The sequence below is a fragment of the Lytechinus pictus genome, chromosome 3 (genome assembly GCF_037042905.1).
Source record: "Lytechinus pictus isolate F3 Inbred chromosome 3, Lp3.0, whole genome shotgun sequence".
Lineage (NCBI taxonomy): Eukaryota > Metazoa > Echinodermata > Echinoidea > Temnopleuroida > Toxopneustidae > Lytechinus > Lytechinus pictus.
The window spans coordinates 49520900-49539446 of NC_087247.1; the positions used below are offsets into that span (position 1 = coordinate 49520900).

Genomic DNA, 18547 nt, shown 5'->3' on the forward strand with positions numbered 1-18547 from the left:
ATTTTCCTCGATCGGCAGCTTAAAGTTGATTTTTGTTTGTTTCTTTGAAAGGGTAGTCTTAACAGTCAATAATTAGCTTTATACTTATAAAATAAAGTAAATATGTAACATGATAAACCCTTTTTAAATAATGCGAGCGCGAGCAATTTTTTTTTTAATATGATGGGCAATATGTTTGTGATCTTCAAAACGAGATGCCTATGTAACTAGATAATAACTGCTAGCAAGAAGCGCGAACAGAAATTTTAAATATAAGCTCTGACCTGATCTAAAGGGGACATTTTAAGAACTTTTTGCAGTTAGCCATGAAGACGATGCGTGTTTTTAAACTAGTGGCGGCGGAACGTTTTTTTTTTTTGGGGGGGGGGGGCATAGCCCAAAAAGGGGCCAATAGGGGCATTTTGGTGCAAACGGATATTTTCGCCATAAGATTATCATCTGTGTAAAGAGGTTGTGTGTTTTGTAGTAATTAAGTTGAGCAAAATTTTTTAAGTGATCTCTGATTGATAAGTTATTATATTTACGTTTTATTTCTGCGAGCGTAGCGAGCAAGCGGTTTGGGGGAAAAAATCAAATCTGAAGATGTAAAATTCACCTTTTTGGTCAATTACTGTTACAAGGGCATCCTTGTGAGATGTTGCGAGCGGATCACGTGCTCAAACTTTTGGAAATTTCATGTAGGCCTAAAATGATAATAATGATAATAATGATATGGATATCCAGGGAAGCCACTTCAGTTCTGAAAACTGTTCTCCCAGCAATTATTATTATCCCGGCTTTAGCTGGGCTGCCTAGGCGCCCAAAGGAAGGCATTAACGAATTTCTACCGGGTACCCATTCACCACACCTGGGTTGAGTGCAGCACAGTGTGAATAAATTTCTTGCTGAAGGAAATAATGCCATGACTTGGATTCGAACCTACGACCCTCTGCCTTAAAGTCAGAAGACTTATCCACTGGGCCAAAACGCCCCACATAAAAAGTAAACGTTCCGATTTTATTTCGTAATCATGAAAAAAGGATGTGAATTTAACTAAAGAATCAAACGCGAGCGCGAAGCGCGAGCTGAAATTTTTCATATACTGACCAGGAGAAGAACCTTTTGCATTTGGTGACTCATGAATGGGATATGTGCTAGGCCTACATATCTCACCAATCGATTAATGCAAGCGCGAAGCTCGAGCTGAAAATTCTATCCATGAAACTGGACATTCTAGGAATTTTATTTCACCAGGATCAGAATGACTACCTCAATGAGCAATAATTAGTGCGAGCGCAAAACGCGAACCAAAAATGTGTGATATTCCAACCTTAAAAGTGAACATTCTATGCATGTTTTGTTACCAAGAACTGGACGAATACCTTATACCAAATAAAAAACTGATGAGGAGCGAGCTTCTTTTTTTTTTTTTTTTTTTGGAAATTTCATGATGGCAATTTTCTAGTCAATTTAAACAGATTATTGTGCTCACGATTCGATTTTTGTAGCTTTCAGTGAGATACGCGATTACGCATTCTTTTCATGATTATGGAAAAAATGTTTAGCTTGCGCTACGAGCTCCCATCATTTGATTAGAGAGATTTATATCCCATTCCTGAACTCCAAGTAATAATCTTTGAAATATCCACTTTTCTTGTCAGTCGGCCACTCTGCCTATCTGCCTATATATATATATATATATATATATATATATATATATATATATATATATATACTGTATATTCATATTTGTCATTGTTCAAAACCCACCTTCACCCGACAAAGGAAATTATAATTGGTATGGTGTCGAAAATCTGTCTATCTGACGGTCAATCGTATCGGGGTCGCCCTAGCCACTAACCCGTCTCTGTGGTCTAGTGGTTAAGGCACCGGCGTCCAAAGCTGGGGGCCCGGGTTCGATTCCCGGCAGAGACATTTTTTCGGCATCACCAATTTTTCCAAAGGGTAGATAGCTCTGGGGAACCTTGATTTAAGCTACGCCTACCATTGTTCTCTTCATCCATTTCTTTCACACAATATTTAAATAAAAGAGTTGCCAAAGCTGTAGTACATGTATAACTTCACACATATTATATATATTCAAATATTTAAAACGCTTTGCATTCGCATTAATTGTTTAGATGCTCACCCTATTCATGATTACAAAAGGAGTTTAAAATGCTTCACTCAGGGGTGGCGGATCCGGGGACAGGGGGGGGGGGGGTGGATACTTGCCCAAAAAAAATCTCGTCGGAAAAAAGTGACCTTTTTCAAAATGGAATACCCTTTTGGGCTCGCGCTTATTAGCACTTGCATCAATTTTTTTTTTACAAGAATGCTGAGAATGTCCAGTTTTCAGGTTGGAAAATCGGGAAAATTTGGCTCACGTTTCTCGCTCGCATCAAGAATTGTTTATTAAGGAACTCATTCTATTCCTGGTTACAAAAAAAATGTATAAAATGTCCAGTTTTCAGGTTGGAATATCACAAATTTTAAGCTTGCGGTTCGCGCTCTCATTATTTAGTTCGTGAGATATACTATCCATGAGTCACTAAAAGCAGTCCTTAAAAGGTTACTTTCTAAAGCCTGTTGCATAAAACTTTTTACCTGAGAAAACTCTGGTAAAAACTGAAAACTAAGGTTAGTCTGATTTCCGCCATTGACTTTAATACAGGGCAAAAACTCCGGTAAAAACAATCTGAGTTTTCTCAGGTAAAAAGTTTTATGCAACGGGCCCCAGGTCAGTATATAAACAATTTACAGCTCGCGCTTCGCGCTCGCGTTAATTCTTTAGTAAGATACACATCTTTCTCACGATTACAAAAAATGCTCAGAATGTTTAAGTTCAAGTTTTGTTACATGAAATGTCTACTAATTTGAGCTTGCGATTCGCGCTTTCAAATCTCACAAGGATCATTATTAGTATTATTTTTATTACCAGCAGAAGCTGTTATTAAAAATGACATCCCCTCCAATACAAACCCTATTATCTGGAGGTTACTCGCACGCGACCAACAAAGATAATCCCCTGCATCCTTAAACCATTTGCTAAAGGCAGCAATTGCTCAGATAAAATCGAAATTAGCATATGCTTGATCCGGGCGCCTATTCTTAATGAAATACTTTTTTTTGGCCACAACACACACATGTATCATCGATCGTTATTACTATAATTGCATAATATCGTGTTATCTTGTAATGACAACACCGTGTTTGTTACCAAAATAAATAATTTTTATTTTCGGAAATACGAACCTTATTTAATTTTCGGATTAACGAACCTTATTTCGTTTTCGGATTAACGAACCTTCGGAATTACGAACCTTATTTCGTTTTCGGATTAACGAACCTTCGGAATTACGAACCTTATTTCGTTTTCGATTAACGAACCTTCGGAATTACGAACCTTATTTCGTTTTCGGATTGACGAACCTTCGGAATTACGAACCTTATTTCGTTTTCGGATTGACGAACCTTCGGAATTACGAACCTTATTTCGTTTTCGGATTAACGAACCTTCGGAATTACGAACCTTATTTCGTTTTCGGAATTACGAACCTTATTTCGTTTTCGGATTGACGAACCTTCGGAATTACGAACCTTATTTCGTTTTCGGATTGACGAACCTTCGGAATTACGAACCTTATTTCGTTTTCGGATTGACGAACCTTCGGAATTACGAACCTTATTTCGTTTTCGGATTGACGAACCTTCGGAATTACGAACCTTATTTCGTTTTCGGATTAACGAACCTTCGGAATTACGAACCTTCGGAATTACGAACCTTCGGAAATACGAACCTTCGGAATAACCGAACCTTCGGAATTACGAAGCTTCAGAATTACGAATGTATGCGAAATGCATGTATGTTGATAGGCAGTACATCTTTCTAAATTTGTTTTGGGTCTAGTGTCACAGCATGACAAAACAAAGTAAGAAAAAAATGTTTACTTCTTTTTAATCAAATGGTTCGACAGTGAATTCATTTCACTGTATACATGCAGTTTTAAGGAAACAACGTATTTGTTTTTAAAAAGTCAAAAAGGGGCCTAAGCTTTCGATCCTAGCAGAATCTTCGTCGGAGGCAAAATGACAAACATATAAAGTGGAACAACCATAATATAGACCACAAACAAGCTACAGCAACACTAGAAACTAGGAGACAAAAGGGGCATTAGTGAGTAGAGAAGACCAATCAGGTTAGTGAAGGGGATGAAAGAAAAGGAGTAGGCAGACACAAAGGGAAGTTAGTGTAATAAAGTAAGGCCAGTAAAAGACCTCAAGCCAAGAGGGATTAAAATAATGAGGCAGGCAACATCAAACAGGATCTGGAACAAAACAGTGATAATGGGATGAAAAACAAGAGAATTAGTGAGAGGTGGGTCAAACAGGTTACAAAGAAAGGCTTAATAAACTGGTGCATAAGAGTGGGGGGAAAAAAGAAAAAGAATGGGGAACAACTGATAATGTGCAAAAGACATATAAGTATATATGATAAAGCATTAAACAAACTAAGAGAAGAAGGTAAGTGTAAATATGTATCTATAAGTGATATGTATATAATTATATCCAAAAAAGAAATGTGTATGAAAAAATATATAAATACACATATGGTGTAACTGATATTGTAATCCGCTAGGTGTGACGGGAAAAAAACTTAAGACTATATAGTAGGAAAAAAAAACAAAAAAAACCTGTATATGTGAAAAAGAGGAAGCAAATTGCCTAAAAAGGTAAAAGCAAATATAGAAGAGAGGGGGTGTATTATGAAGAAACCATAGTATACATTTAAATAAGCAAATGTGGTAAATCTAAAAGAGGCGAGTGGAGAAAAAAACAAATATATATATATATATATATAATAATTATTATATCGCCTGAATAAGGAAGGAAAAATTGGAGCTGAGCTTGTATGAGATATGGGAGGAAAGTAGAGTAAGAAACTATAATGTAACTATTCAAAAGAGCTGAGGGGAAAAATTATATGTATATATAAATTGATAGTGGATAGGAAAGAAAAATCAGTCGTTCCCCTCTTGGATGTTCAGGCCATGAGGTTGGGTGGTGCGAAGTCGTCTCATCCAGAGCTTCTCCCTGCTAGTACGGACTGAGTCAGGACGGGTACCTAAAGATTCGATGCCCTGTAGCATCATGTCAGTGATGGAGTGGTTGGGGAGGTTAAAATGGCGGCCAACTGGAGTGTCCAGCTTTGCTGTGTTGACGGTGGATCTGTGCCCGTAGAATCGTTTCTTGATTGTGGTCTTGGTTTCCCCTATGTATTGTACCCTACAAACTCGATCTGCAAGTGATGAGATATACAACATTAGTGGTAGTGCATGTGATGTTGCCCTTGATTTTGTGAGACAGGCTGGTAGAGTTGCTGGTGAAAGTATCGCCCTCGTGAAGGTGTATTTCACATATGATGCACCTGTTGCTGGTGCATTTGAAGGTGCCATGCTGTATGGTAGAAGAATGGTTAGTGAGGCAGGGCACTTCAGCACGAACAATGAGGTCCCTGAGATTCGGTGGGCGTCTGTATGCTAGAAGGGGAGTATCGGGAACGGCCTGTTGGAGACGATCAGAAGTGTGTAAAATGTGGTGGTTATTTGTTTTTAAGTCAATATGGTTTACTAGTAATATGGAACTCTATTTTTTTTAAAGAAATAATTAAGATTTACGCTCCCCCAACTAAGGGTATGGGGTGCGCTCCGTTTATTTCATATCCTTTTGAATATAACTTCATTTTGTTTGTATTCTTTATTCCGGTTTTTGAGGTAAAATAAGTGTAGAAGATACAAGAAATGAGAATTGAAAGTTAAAAGTGGTTGTAAGCATAAAAACCGTGAAAACTGACAAGAGTCCTAAAAATGACTCATTTTCAGGTCAGCATTTGAAAATTTCAACTTGCGCTTTGTGCTATCTTGCCCCCCCCCCCGGAAAATTCTCTGTAGGAAAAAAATGCCCCTTTTCAAAAATCGAAAATGCCTTATTTTCCAAATGAAATGTGCCATTTTTCAAAAAGAAATACCTTTTCTACATGAAAACATAATACATTTTAGGTTTGAAAATCACCAAATTTTGCATTGTGTTTGCATCAATAATAAGTACGGTACTTATCCTGTTCATGGTTACAAAAAATGTTTAGAATGTCTAGTTTTCAGATTGGAATATCACAAATTTTTGGCTCGCGTTCTGCACTCGCATCAGTTATTGTAAAGTAAGGTACTCAGTCTGTTCCCGTTTACAAAAAAAATGTTTAGAATGTCCAGTTTTCAGGTTGGAGTATCACAAATAATGCACTCGCATTATTTGATTGTAGAGTTATTATCCTATTTAGGAGTCACTAAAATGAATACATGTCCTTAACCATGTTAACAGCTTCCTTTTCTGCTCAGTATATTAAAAATTTCAGCTCGCGCTTCGCGCTTGCGTTAATTCTTTAGTTAGATACACATCTTTTTCATGATTACAAAAACAGCTCAGAATATTTAATTTTCATGTCTTATTACACGAAAATAATGTCCAAAAGTTTGAGCTCGTGGTTCGCACTGGCAACATCTCGCAAGGGTGCCCTTTTAACACGGAATAGTGCCATTATTGACCAAAACAATCGAGTTGCACAACTTCAGAATTGATTTTTTTTTCAAAACCGCTTGCTCGCTGCTCTTTCTCGTGGAAAAGTAAAAGCCTAAATCAAAATATCTATCTTATCAATTAGAAATCACTTTAAAAAGGCTTTACTCGACTTAATTTCTACAAATCACACAACTACTTCATGCAGTTGATAATCTCATTTTGAAAATATCTGTTTGCACCAAAAGGCCCATTTTGACAATTAAGTACCCCTTTTGGCTTTGACCCCCCAACAAAAATACGTTCTGCAGCCCCTGTCCCAGGGAGTGGAGAAAGACATACGTTGAGAATGGGCATGTCAGGATGCCATGGTAATAATAATTATTTTGATGTAAATCGCCTATAGAAATATAATGTATTAAATATACAAAGGTATATAACTATATTATCATTTATTATTAGGGCCTATGTCTAAATCTATCATGAAATTATTTTTGTTTTACATGTACATTTACAAGGGTCAAAGTTTTGCTCGCTCAGTTCACTCGTTCACACCTTTTATACATTTTCCCTGTGTGACATGTCTGCCGCCTAAGCATTAATTGTTAGCTCATTGTTCCATATTATCGAAAGTTTGAAATGCCTTGGCCTTGGGTTTCCATGCCTTGGCCTTGGGTATTGAAGCCTTGGCCTTGGGTATTAAAGTCTTGGCCTTGGCCCGGTTTGAGCCTTGACTACAACACTGGTCACGGATTTACGCCAATGCAATCGACACCCATTGCAATTAATGAACATGACTTAGTAGGCTGTATACTATCTCGACAAACTTCAATTTAGAAAAATGCTGAAAATCTATCAAAATCTGATAGAAAATAACGAAGATATCCGTTCGGTTATTTATATGCACATCGATCGTCATGAATATTCATAAGGTGGGCAAATGAACTGATGGGACTGATATTAATACATGAAATCATCATTATTTCATATTTTCATACCAGTGTGTATGACCATGTCTCCTAGTAGTAAAATAAGTAACAGCAACAGTGCACTAAATCAGTTGTCAATTCTTTTTTTAAGTTCCCCCGATTTTGGATGACAAAATTTTAATAAACATAACCGGAATATGACGTCATCAGTTGGCATGAAGACATGCATAGTGCACATGATCTTTAAAACAATAACTTTGTCATATACCTTGTCCGATTGCGATGAAATTTGCACGGTCATTTTGTTTAATTCTTATTCATCTGTTCAAATCATGTTTTGTCGGGATTACCCATTCATTGTGTAACTTATCTCTTTTTCCCAAGTAAAGAGATAAAACTAAACTTAGGCCTAAACTACACTGTACAGAATATAAGAGAATAACTTGAAAAAATGTAGGTTTTACTGTTCTAAATCAAATCAAATCAAGATTTACACTTAGGCCTATACCACTTTTGTATTTGGTATCAGTGCAAACAGCACCTAGGGGAAGGGAAGATGTACGATCTGCATAATTGGACTAAACTTCCCGAAGACAAAACAAGAAAGCGAAAAAACAGTTGGAAAAAAAAAACATTAGGCCTACTAGTACATATATAGACCTCTACTAAAAAAGAAACTTTCTGAGTAGGACCCTATGGCTTAATTGCGTGTTCACGGTGAAAGACGAACCTGCATGGGAAAGATTGTTCAGAATTAAAGTTTGTCTATAGCAACAACATAAAAAAGGGGGGAAATCACTTCATTGTCAATGAGGGTATACAAAACATATATGCTAGGGCTACAAAAAATATAATGCATGATACCGACCACATTTCAGAAAAATGTGTGGAGTCAGATCCACGGTTCGGCACCTCAGGGCTCAGCTGCAGAGCAATGTCGTGACTCGTGAGACAGAGTTTGCATTCCCCATGCGCGCAGTTTTCCGCTAATTTCCCGTTGTTGTAATGATGTCAACTGTACGGAAAAAAAAGACACCCACTAACAAAAAGACCAAAAAAAAAAAAATACAGGGTGGTATCATAGAGCTATTATGGTACTACGCATTGGCATAACATAAATTTATTCCTTAGATAATAAAATCATAAAAATGCTATATTCGAAAATTCCCTTGTTCCCAATTATACTGCCAGAAATAAGAGTACAAGATCGAGTGGGGAAACATCGAATTCTGATATAAAAATTCAAAGTTTCGGGACTATATTAAATTATGATCCCGGATAATGCGATCGAAACATGAAATGATTCCTCCCTTTTTAGCACTTAAGTCTTTCCACCGTATCTTCTATTAGTTAGGACTAAATCCCTATACTTCGTTCGAATCAATTTTAAGCATAGATTTTCTATCCTTGAATTGATATAATGCTTTATATCACATAATAATGCTTACTTTTCGTAATAAAACTGATTTTGTTCCGTGCTATTTTGCGAAAGTTTGACTTCATATCGATAGAGCGCGAACTTGATGGCTCTTTAATCTCGCATTTTCCCTCCCCGTATTTACGTCTTTATGCGAAATATTTTTTAAGATAAAATTTCATTAATTTGCACCTTTTCATGCATGAAGATGTATTGTTACATAAAAAAACGAATTGATGGAGTCAATTTAGGGGTGAAATACTATGCAAGAGCGAGGAAAAATAATTAATAATTATTTACTATAAGATTTTTACAGGGTATTTTTCCGACCAACCGAATAGCTCTAAACAGCCAATCACGCAATTCCGCCTATAGGGGGTAGACCAATTGACGTAGAGGCAGATGTTAATGAAGTCGCCTGCATTTTTTTGTTGTGAGAATGGAGATCAATGCCTGAGCACGTCGCCATATTATGCGATACTTTTTTCGACGTCGTAGGTTGGCCATGGAAGTCAATGATGAATAATGTGATGTGTGTGATTGTTGGATTCATTGATTACCCATGAGGAGTATACGTTAGGATGTTAAATTTTGACAAGAGCAAGGAAATATGTTGATCAATTCGGAAAATAATGGGTGTAACCCGCATGCATAGTCCGATCGCTTGTTTCACGAACGTGCGTGGAACCTGTCCAGGGGTCACGTGGTGTTGCTTCTCATTACCGTCCATGTTATGATTCTCAGTTTGCGAAACGTTCCGTTCAAACATTCGTCAGTGCAACGTTGTTTTCAATTTGACGTCTAAAACTGATCCTCTTGTCGGTCACTGAAGACGGAAAACGATACTCGTAAATATTGATGGAGACCACCTTCCCGGCCTAAGCGCGGGAAATAGCTATACGTACGTTGATCTGGTGTCTGTCACGTGTGGTAATCGTTCGGCCTGTGCCTGGCCTCTGTTATTGTTTCCATTATCGCCTGCCTCACCTGCGGCTTTTTTTGGATGGACCGATGTTTATGAAGAGAGCGGGTTGAACAAACACATATCTCTATACTATAGCATTATTTGTGTTTTGGTATTGCAACATTTGTGCTATTGTAAACATATGTTAATTGTTATCCTAGTATTTAAAATACAAAACAATTTTTTATCTCGTTGGACGGGTCGTCTTCGAAAGCTTTAATTAGTCATGTTCTCCAATCAATGGCAAGTGTGACGCCGTACAGTGGTGCCGTTCCCACGGTACCCTGTCCGCATAGCGCTTCGCTTCCCGTCGCATGTGGTCACAGTTCCCGCTGAGGCTATGTATGGCTGCAATGGCTCCGGCACTGACTGATGCCGCGGCTCATACAGGCTCCTTCAAGTTGCCAGCTTCGCCTGCTAACCCGGGAAGCAGTGGTGGCCTGCAAGCAAATCCAAATCAGCCAACAAGCCCAGACTTGCCCTCATTGGCAAATGGTCATTCTCCGGCAGTACCCGGTGGTGTAGGCAAGCATTATTCTCCAGGTTCGAGTCCCACCACTCTGTTGAGAAACCACGAGCCCACTGTATCGCCAACTTGTTTCACCATTCACACCCACTTTCTTGAGAATAATAATCACAAGGGTGGAGAAACACTGACAATTTCAGAGGGAAAAAATTATCAGGAATTGCAATCAAACCACTGTAACGGCCCGATAAAAAACAAGTTAAATTCATTAATTTCCACCATCGGCTCAGGCCTGGATCTAAACCTAGATCTACTCGCGAATGGTGAAAAACATTCAAAGAAAAGCATATTGAAAACGATGAACGACTCTGCCGCACCCTTGGCACAGAAAGAGGTAGACCTAGACCTGTTGAACGATAATCACCCTTCTACTCCACCAACATCCAAAATGCCGCCTCTAACAATATCAACTACTGGAAGTCCCAGTCCAACGGGTCCAAAACACTCTGTCGCTACTCACATTGAAAATATCAATATACGAGATAATGGTGATATCGATGAGCATGTGGAGCTCGATACTAGCGATACGTCAAGCAGTTCTCTATCGAATGACATGGATAGTTCATTAAGTCTGTCACACTCTAATGCACTGACAACAGATACAAGTCTTGAACAAGCCGTTGATGACTGTCTTGATCCGAAGTCAGACAATGAGAGCGACTCAGATGAAAGTAGTGTGGATCTTTCTGCCACTACTGCAGAAAAATGTAGTGGAGCAAGCAACATTGTTGAAAAGGAGAAATTCAAGTCCGTTAATGTTGTTGATAAGCTAGAAGTAGGAGGTGACAGGAAACCTAGATTTATGAAAGCAGAAGTGAAGCAGGTTGAAAAATCTGTATTCAAGGTTGTGAATGATAATGACCAGATGTCTGAGGGAAAGAAAGAAGCTATCATTTTGATTCATAAACAGTCGAAACAAGAACATCGTGCAAAGTATTTGATGGAAAAGTTACGGAGATTACAGACATGTCACGTTGGATCTCGGATATATCAACAAATAGGTTCCTTTGTAGAATCAAAACAATCCTGCAAAGAAGCTGCAAATTCTGCTGGAAGTAGCAACGTTACTTGTGAAGAGTGCCGGAGGAATCGTCTTCAGACGGGTAGTAGACCTGGCGTTCTTCCTAGAAGTAGTTCAAGTCATAGCCATACTTGTCCTCTACATACAAACTCTTCTTCAGACCGGCAAAGACATTCGATAAGACCATCATGGTTACCAGCAGGAAAAAGAACTAAGCCAAGTACACATATTTCTCAGCACTTGCGAGAAGGGAAACAAGCATATCGTGAAGTAAAATCTGTCACTGGAAGGCTTCGAGCAGGCCTTGGTCATGTTGAAAGCACCATAGATTCAGACGTCACCGATAGCAGCTCAGGTGGAGAAAGTTGTGATGAAGGAGATGACAGCTTACCACAAACCCAGGCATCCCGTTCATTTCACAAGATGCCTCTGTGAGTACATATTTCAAAGAGCTAAGGAGATTGTAAAATTTTGGCTCTTGGAATTATAGGGCATGCGATATTGTAGGCGTACACGTATTGTGAGTATGGTCACATGAATGAAAAGATGAGAACTCCCATTGAATTTGGAAACAATTTTATGGACATCTACAGGTACACTTTAAGTAAAATATTCGCAGCATTGGTAAACCAGATTATTATCAACTGTTATTCAAATTCCCCCTAGTTGGAACAAATTTTTATGGTCCCAAAACTCCCAATAGATTCAAATAGGCATAGCTGCCTCATTTGCCTGTGTTTTTATCTTGTCCAAAAGAACAAATGTTGGAAAGATTTTAGTTTTATAGCGTTGAATAATTTCAAATTCATTGATGTTGCTTTCTCCCCCCCCCCTTTCCTTTCTTATTCACAGTCACAGAAGAGCATCATGGAAATGGGCTATAGATAGGTCAGCTATTGCAACCAGATGGACTTGGCTTCAAGCCCAGGTTTCAGATCTGGAGTATCGCATCAGGCAACAAAGTGACATTTTCCGTCAGATTCGGGCTTCAAAGGGAGCTGTAACATTGGGAGAACCTCCATCACCAGAAGACTATCTCCGAGCTCAGGCTTTGGCTCACAGGACAGGTAGAAAGTTGTCACCTCTTGAAACAAAGATAGTAATGTTGGAAGGATCACACTCTATGTCCCCTTCGAATCTGTCAAGTTTACTCAGTAATGTAGACAAACAAAGTGCAAAACTAAAGCAAAGTCTTCAGAACTGCATTTCACCGACATCAACACCATCATGTTCAGAGAAAACATCACCAGCTAGACCTATGAATGGCCTAACGGACAGTGCAACAACAGTTGCAACACCTTCTCGATGTGGTATGAACGGTTCTCCCAGCTACCCTGGGATTGTAGGACTAGACCAAGTTGTAGGTTCTCCAATTCCTGTAGAAGAACAGTACTGTGCAAGGACCAGACCTGTGAGATCATTCCGAAAACGAAAACTCATCCGATCTACAGGTCTATATCAAGTATGTAGCAAGTCTCAGAAGCTGTCCTCCGTTCATTGTGGTTGCTTTCCTCCTCGTACCCCTTGTGTGATGTGTGGCGGTCAGTTTAACAATCTTGAACAGCATGATGCAGACCAAATTCCATCAGATGAGAGGGTGGCCAGCCTCGAGTATGCATTCCATTCTGTGTTGTCTTTCCCTGAAGGTGAGAATCTGTGAAAAAAAATTGTTTTCCTGTATCTGGTAAGGGGAAGTCTCTTGAGAAATTCATACGATAGATTGTATGTATTTGTTGTGTTGATGAGAAAAAAAATCTGGGGTCTTTTTGGCTTTTAGAGATATTTTGGGGGATGTTTATTCATTTTGAGGGCTACTTGATAGGGGCAACAAGCAATTATGCAGGAAAATCAAATGTCATTAATGTTAGAATAATGATTCTCTAACAATCTTGAAGCCCTCACAAAAATAGCAGCTTACACAGTATATTATTAAAGCATAGATCTTCAGCTTAATGTAAAAATTGTTTGGGCTCTTAATTAAAATAAAGCGTTAGATATAAAGTTAACAACTTTTCTCAACTTAAAAAAAGCTTTAGCTTGGGATGAAAAATTCCGCGTAAATTACAAAAGATTTTAATAAATTCAGATATAAAAAAATGATTATCTGCAAAGATAGCAAAATCAAGTACCGCTGATCATTTTGCATGAGTTTGAGGTCGCATGATCAAGGTCAAAGTTATGTAGGGTCAATGAACTTGGACCATGTTGGGGGAATCAACATCAAAATCTTAACCGAAGGTAAGTTTTGAAATGTCACCGTAACTTAAAGTACATGGACCAAGTTCATAAAACTTGGACATAAGGGTAATTAAGTATGACTGAACCTTCTTTGTGAGTTTCAGGTCACATGACCAAGGTCATATGCCATTTAGGGTCAATGAACTTAGATTATGTTGGGGGAAATTAAAACGAAATCTTAACCAAGGTTAAGTTTTTTAAATGTCAACTCTGAAAGTATATGAATCTAGCTCATGAAACTTGGACATAGGAGTAATTAAGCATCAGTGAACATCCTGCATGGGTTTCAGGTCAATGAACTTTGTCGTGTTGGGGATATTTGTTAATTGACATCATGATTTTAAGTTTCATGAAATGTGGACATTTAATTTTACTGATGCACAAGTCTTCGGTGTCATTTAGGGTCACTGAACAGTATTTTATCATTTTGTGAAAGATTCTATAGTCGTTTTAAAAGTTGACACTGCTGCTATATTGATTTGCATAATGCAGGTGAGACTGCCAGAGGCGCTCCACTTGTTTTTTATTACATACACTGCACTTTTTCCCATTAGACCGAAAGTTCTTGCAATGAATTGAATTAAATTTTGTGCAGTCATGTGATCTTATAAGTTCTACTTAAAAAAAAAAGATGAGGTTTTAATCGTTTTCTGAATATAGTTGGTGATGGAGAGCCCTAGTAGAGATCCCTTTTTTTGTATGATTGTAATTTCCATATCATTTTAATACAGTACAGTATACAGTTAATTCTCTATCTGGCCAATTTACGATATACATGTTCTGAGACAGAGACGGTCATTCTTGATTTTTGTGCTCTGGTGGGTGTATACAGATTCAAACAAACTTCATAATGAATTTCTTCTGGAAGTGGGTATGGAATGATATGTACATGTAGAATGCACATACAGTGTACAGGTAAAAAAATCATTTTCAGTGCTCTGAGAAAATGGCATTTCATGGCATAGGCCTACTGTACAAATTCATTAAAGGGGAGCTACCTGTATGTGACAAATTATACAAACTAAAACTAATGTATGCTCAATTGCTATTCTCTGACAAGTTTTTTTTTTACTAAACCTTCATTAGTATGTTTCTTAGGCCCGTTTCGGGTACACGTGTACACGCACGGTCAAGTCAGTGCACGTGTACTAAATTCCATCACCGTGTACACGGTAGCATCTGCATAAAGCTTGCATGGGAGTGTAAAGTCAGTGAACAAGCTCACAGCCTCACATTAATTCTTAGTTCTCAGACACTGCACATGTTTTTATCACTAATATGTCAATATATTTCAATTAACCTAGAGTGAGTTTACTTCCAAAATCGCCGATTTAATCCACATTCATTCTGGAGACTCGGGTGGAGACTCAAGTTTTTGTACCACGAAATGGGTCTGCTTCGGTCTCGAAAGCGTTGTTCAATCACACTCAGAGCCAATTTGAGAATCACCAATTGCGACAGCGATCATTGCTATTCGCTACAGTTACGTGTTATGCACATGTGCTACAAGCCTACAAACAAACGCTCCTCAAATTGGCAATAAAATAATGAAAATAAATCGATAACTTCAGTTACACTTAATTCTGCAGCGATCTGTGCATGCATGTACGGTACAGTATGCAAAATGCGCATCCAACGAGCGTCGGCGCTAGCTAGGGCCCTGCACTGATTTTCTTTTGCATTCTTTATTAATTTAATGCGCTGCTAAGCTGAGTAAACTTTTTAATTGCACCAATTTTTGTGGATTGATACTTCTATATAGACCCCTTTTTATATTACATTGACATGTTGATGTGGGTCCGTGTCGAAATGTTGGAAACACTGAAAACTTAACTCGCTCTCAGTGGTTACAACGTGTACACGACCGAAAAACACGCCGTGTACACGTGCATCAAAAATGGACTTTCAAAACGGGCCTAATGTTTCTTATGTTTTCTCTGCTTTTATTACTATAAGCTTTATGTCAGGGTGATCTCCATCTTCAAATAAGTGGCTTTGCCCTAAAATATCAAAATTCAAGGCGGGCTGTATGAAATTTCAGGATTAAAATAATAACCGGTCCTATAAATCACTACTGCAGTTTTATATTTATGCGGAAGATTTGATCTTTTTTTTTTTTTTTTGTTGTATGTAGTGTTGTCACTAAGTTGCTTGCAATATGCCTTTGATGATCAGACAATGCTTTGGTGTCAGATATTTACATGTATGTCAGATAATGTAGGATAGCATCCAATGATATTGCAACAAATGCACTGAGAACTATTGCGTAATGTGGTAACATGTTGCATCAGCACTTTCAAGTAGATCTTGAAAGATAAGGACCCCAAAAGGAAACAAAATAGTAAACATAAGAAATATACGATATAAACAGAATTTTTGGCTCCCCATAATTTTAGCAGAGAGTTAGTCAGTGGTCTAAGTTAAAACCGACTTCAGAATACGAGCCATTGAGTCTATAACCTATTGAAATAGTATTGATTTTTCTCTTCTTTTTTTGTGAAAAATATTTGCTCTACATGCATTCCTGTATAGTAATTATGTTTTTTTTTCTCATTTTATTTTTAGAAATTCCATTGTCACTGCAGTTAGAATCCCTACTGAAGAGTGGAGCATGGCAAAGGAAACATTCATCCAGATACCTAGGAAAGAAGTAAGATTGCTGGGTTAACTTTTCTTTCATCCTGGTTTAAATTTGAGCCAAACTATCTTTTTCTTAATTTCATTGGTATTGAATCTTTAAAGGACAAGTCCACCCCAACAAAAACTTGATTTGAATAAAAAGAGAAAAATTCAACGAGCATAACACTGAAAATTTCATCAAAATCGGATGTAAAATAAGAAAGTTATGACATTTTAAAGTTTCGCTTCATTTCACAAAACAATTATATGCGCATCCTGGTCGGTATGCAAATGAGGGAACCGATGACATCACTCACTCACTATTTCTTTTGTATTTTATTATATGAAATATGAAATATTTTGATTTTCTCGTCATTGTCATGTGAAATGAAGTTTCATTCCTCCCTGAACACGTAGAATTCCATTATTTTAACATTTTGTGGTTCAGGCAATGAGGTCCTAATAGTCAAATTCGTAAAAATTGAAATATTGTATAATTCAAACAATAAAAAACAAAAGAAATAGTGAGTGAGTGACATCATCGACTCTCTAATTTGGATGTAACTGGCTCGTTCATATAACTATTTTGTTGAAAATAAGCGAAACTTTGAAATGTCATAACTTTCTTATTTTTCATCCGATTTTGATGAAATTTCCAGCATTGTGCTAGTCTGATTTTTCTCTATTGATTCAAATCAACATTTTTCTTAGGTGGACTTGACCTTTAAGGAAGAATCAGCTCTTTACGAAATTCATCATTCACTTTTCACAAGGTATATCGCTTTAAATGAAAACCGCTATGCGTTACGGGATTGTAAAGGGGGCCGTTAGCTAGCTGTGCGCTTGTGCAGAGCTAGCTTACGACCCCCTTTTCAATCCCATGATTCATTGCGGTTCTGATTAGCGATAAACCTTATTTATTTAAATTGAGAAAAAAAATTAAACAGAACACCATAGATAGAAATGGGATGGAATTCATTCATGAGTCAATATGAATTATGATTCATATTTTTTTAAAATAATGCCTCCTCCACTGCTAATAAAGATGTATGAGAGGAAGTAAAACATATTTTCCTGGTATCTGTTTACTCTTTAAAAATAAGCAAAAAAGAGAGAAGAAAAAAAATCAAAGTTTTGTACATGGCATATAATTTTAGTTCATATATTTTAAGCTAATTTGTTGTATTTGCATTTGATTTTTTACAGAAATATTGGGAAATGCGAATGTTTGTGTTCAGTATTTAGTAAGTCATGAAATTTGCAAGGTATTCAGTGTACAGAGTAATATAGGAAGAGCCTGAACTCTTTCATAATTAAGATTGAAAGTTTAAATATCTGAAATGATGTGTTTCGCTATAGAGGATCTGATGTATCAGACCACTGGTAAATAAATTTACATGTAATTGCTTCTTGGATTGTCATCTTAGTGAACTTTCAATTTTATGATATTATGAGAGTAATTATTACATGTATGTATACCATTTTAAAGTAGGGGCTCCCATGACGAACACAATTTCTTGGCAAGCTTTTCACATGTAATTAGTGCCGAGTCCTGACAGCATGGCACTGAGAATTGACTGCATGAAGTTGAGCGTTAATGGTTTCGTTGACAAACTGATTCTGACAAAATCAAATCGGGGCCAGACAAAATCAAACTGGTCCTTGACAGAGTGACTATTATATTGCAGTCACATAACCCCTACGGCGGCCGCACGGTGAGTCGAAAACAGCTGTTTTCTTTTTTTGTACCAGCTACATATATAGGTGGTTTGAATAGAAAAAAATAAAATGGCTGGTTTCGACTCGCCATAAGGTCGCTGTAGGGGAAATGTGACTGCGCCATTAGTATCTTATTTGCTATTAAAGCAAAATGCTTACACATCACTTAAAAGTATTTTGCTTTCTTACTCTAAATTTAAGCAAAATTACCTTTGTGACATCATTAGGTCGAAGCCAAATAATTTGCAATGTATCAACTATCCACACCTACATTTACAGTATGCATAACTGTGCATATATCCCCTAATATGCTCACAAGTGAGTCAGTCAGGGGGCCGACTTAGATTTAAGCAAAAAGCAATGTTCAATTGAATAAAAAAGATGGTTAGGTATATTTCTTGAACAGATAACAGAGTTGAATACTTCATTCTGACCGTAGTATCGAGTTGAACACCAGCGCTTATGTGTCTGACTTGGCATTACGTATGATGTAATGATCAGATTCATTTAAAAGTAGAAAAGTAGATACCTTAAACCTTAAATATATTATTACCCAATGTTT

General features: G+C 37.5%; 1 protein-coding gene and 1 non-coding gene across 3 annotated transcripts in view; both read left to right on the forward strand.

Annotated features, from left to right (window-relative positions):
• The first annotated feature begins 1842 nt into the window (after positions 1 to 1842).
• On the forward strand, positions 1843 to 1914 carry TRNAW-CCA (transfer RNA tryptophan (anticodon CCA)). Its single transcript has one exon. It is a non-coding gene; the product is annotated as a tRNA-Trp (tRNA).
• Positions 1915 to 9265: 7351 nt separating this feature from the next.
• LOC129257086 (KAT8 regulatory NSL complex subunit 1-like) overlaps positions 9266 to 18547 on the forward strand; it is a 31096-nt gene continuing 21814 nt past the window's right edge. The window contains exons 1-3 of one of the 2 annotated variants that reach the window (XM_054895339.2): positions 9266 to 11840; positions 12262 to 13055; positions 16213 to 16297. In XM_054895339.2, coding sequence (XP_054751314.2) covers positions 10177 to 11840; positions 12262 to 13055; positions 16213 to 16297 — 2543 coding nt within the window. In that variant the 5' untranslated portion in view covers positions 9266 to 10176. The remainder of the gene's footprint in view (positions 11841 to 12261; positions 13056 to 16212; positions 16298 to 18547) is intronic. The other variant, XM_064097263.1, reaches the window with a different exon arrangement.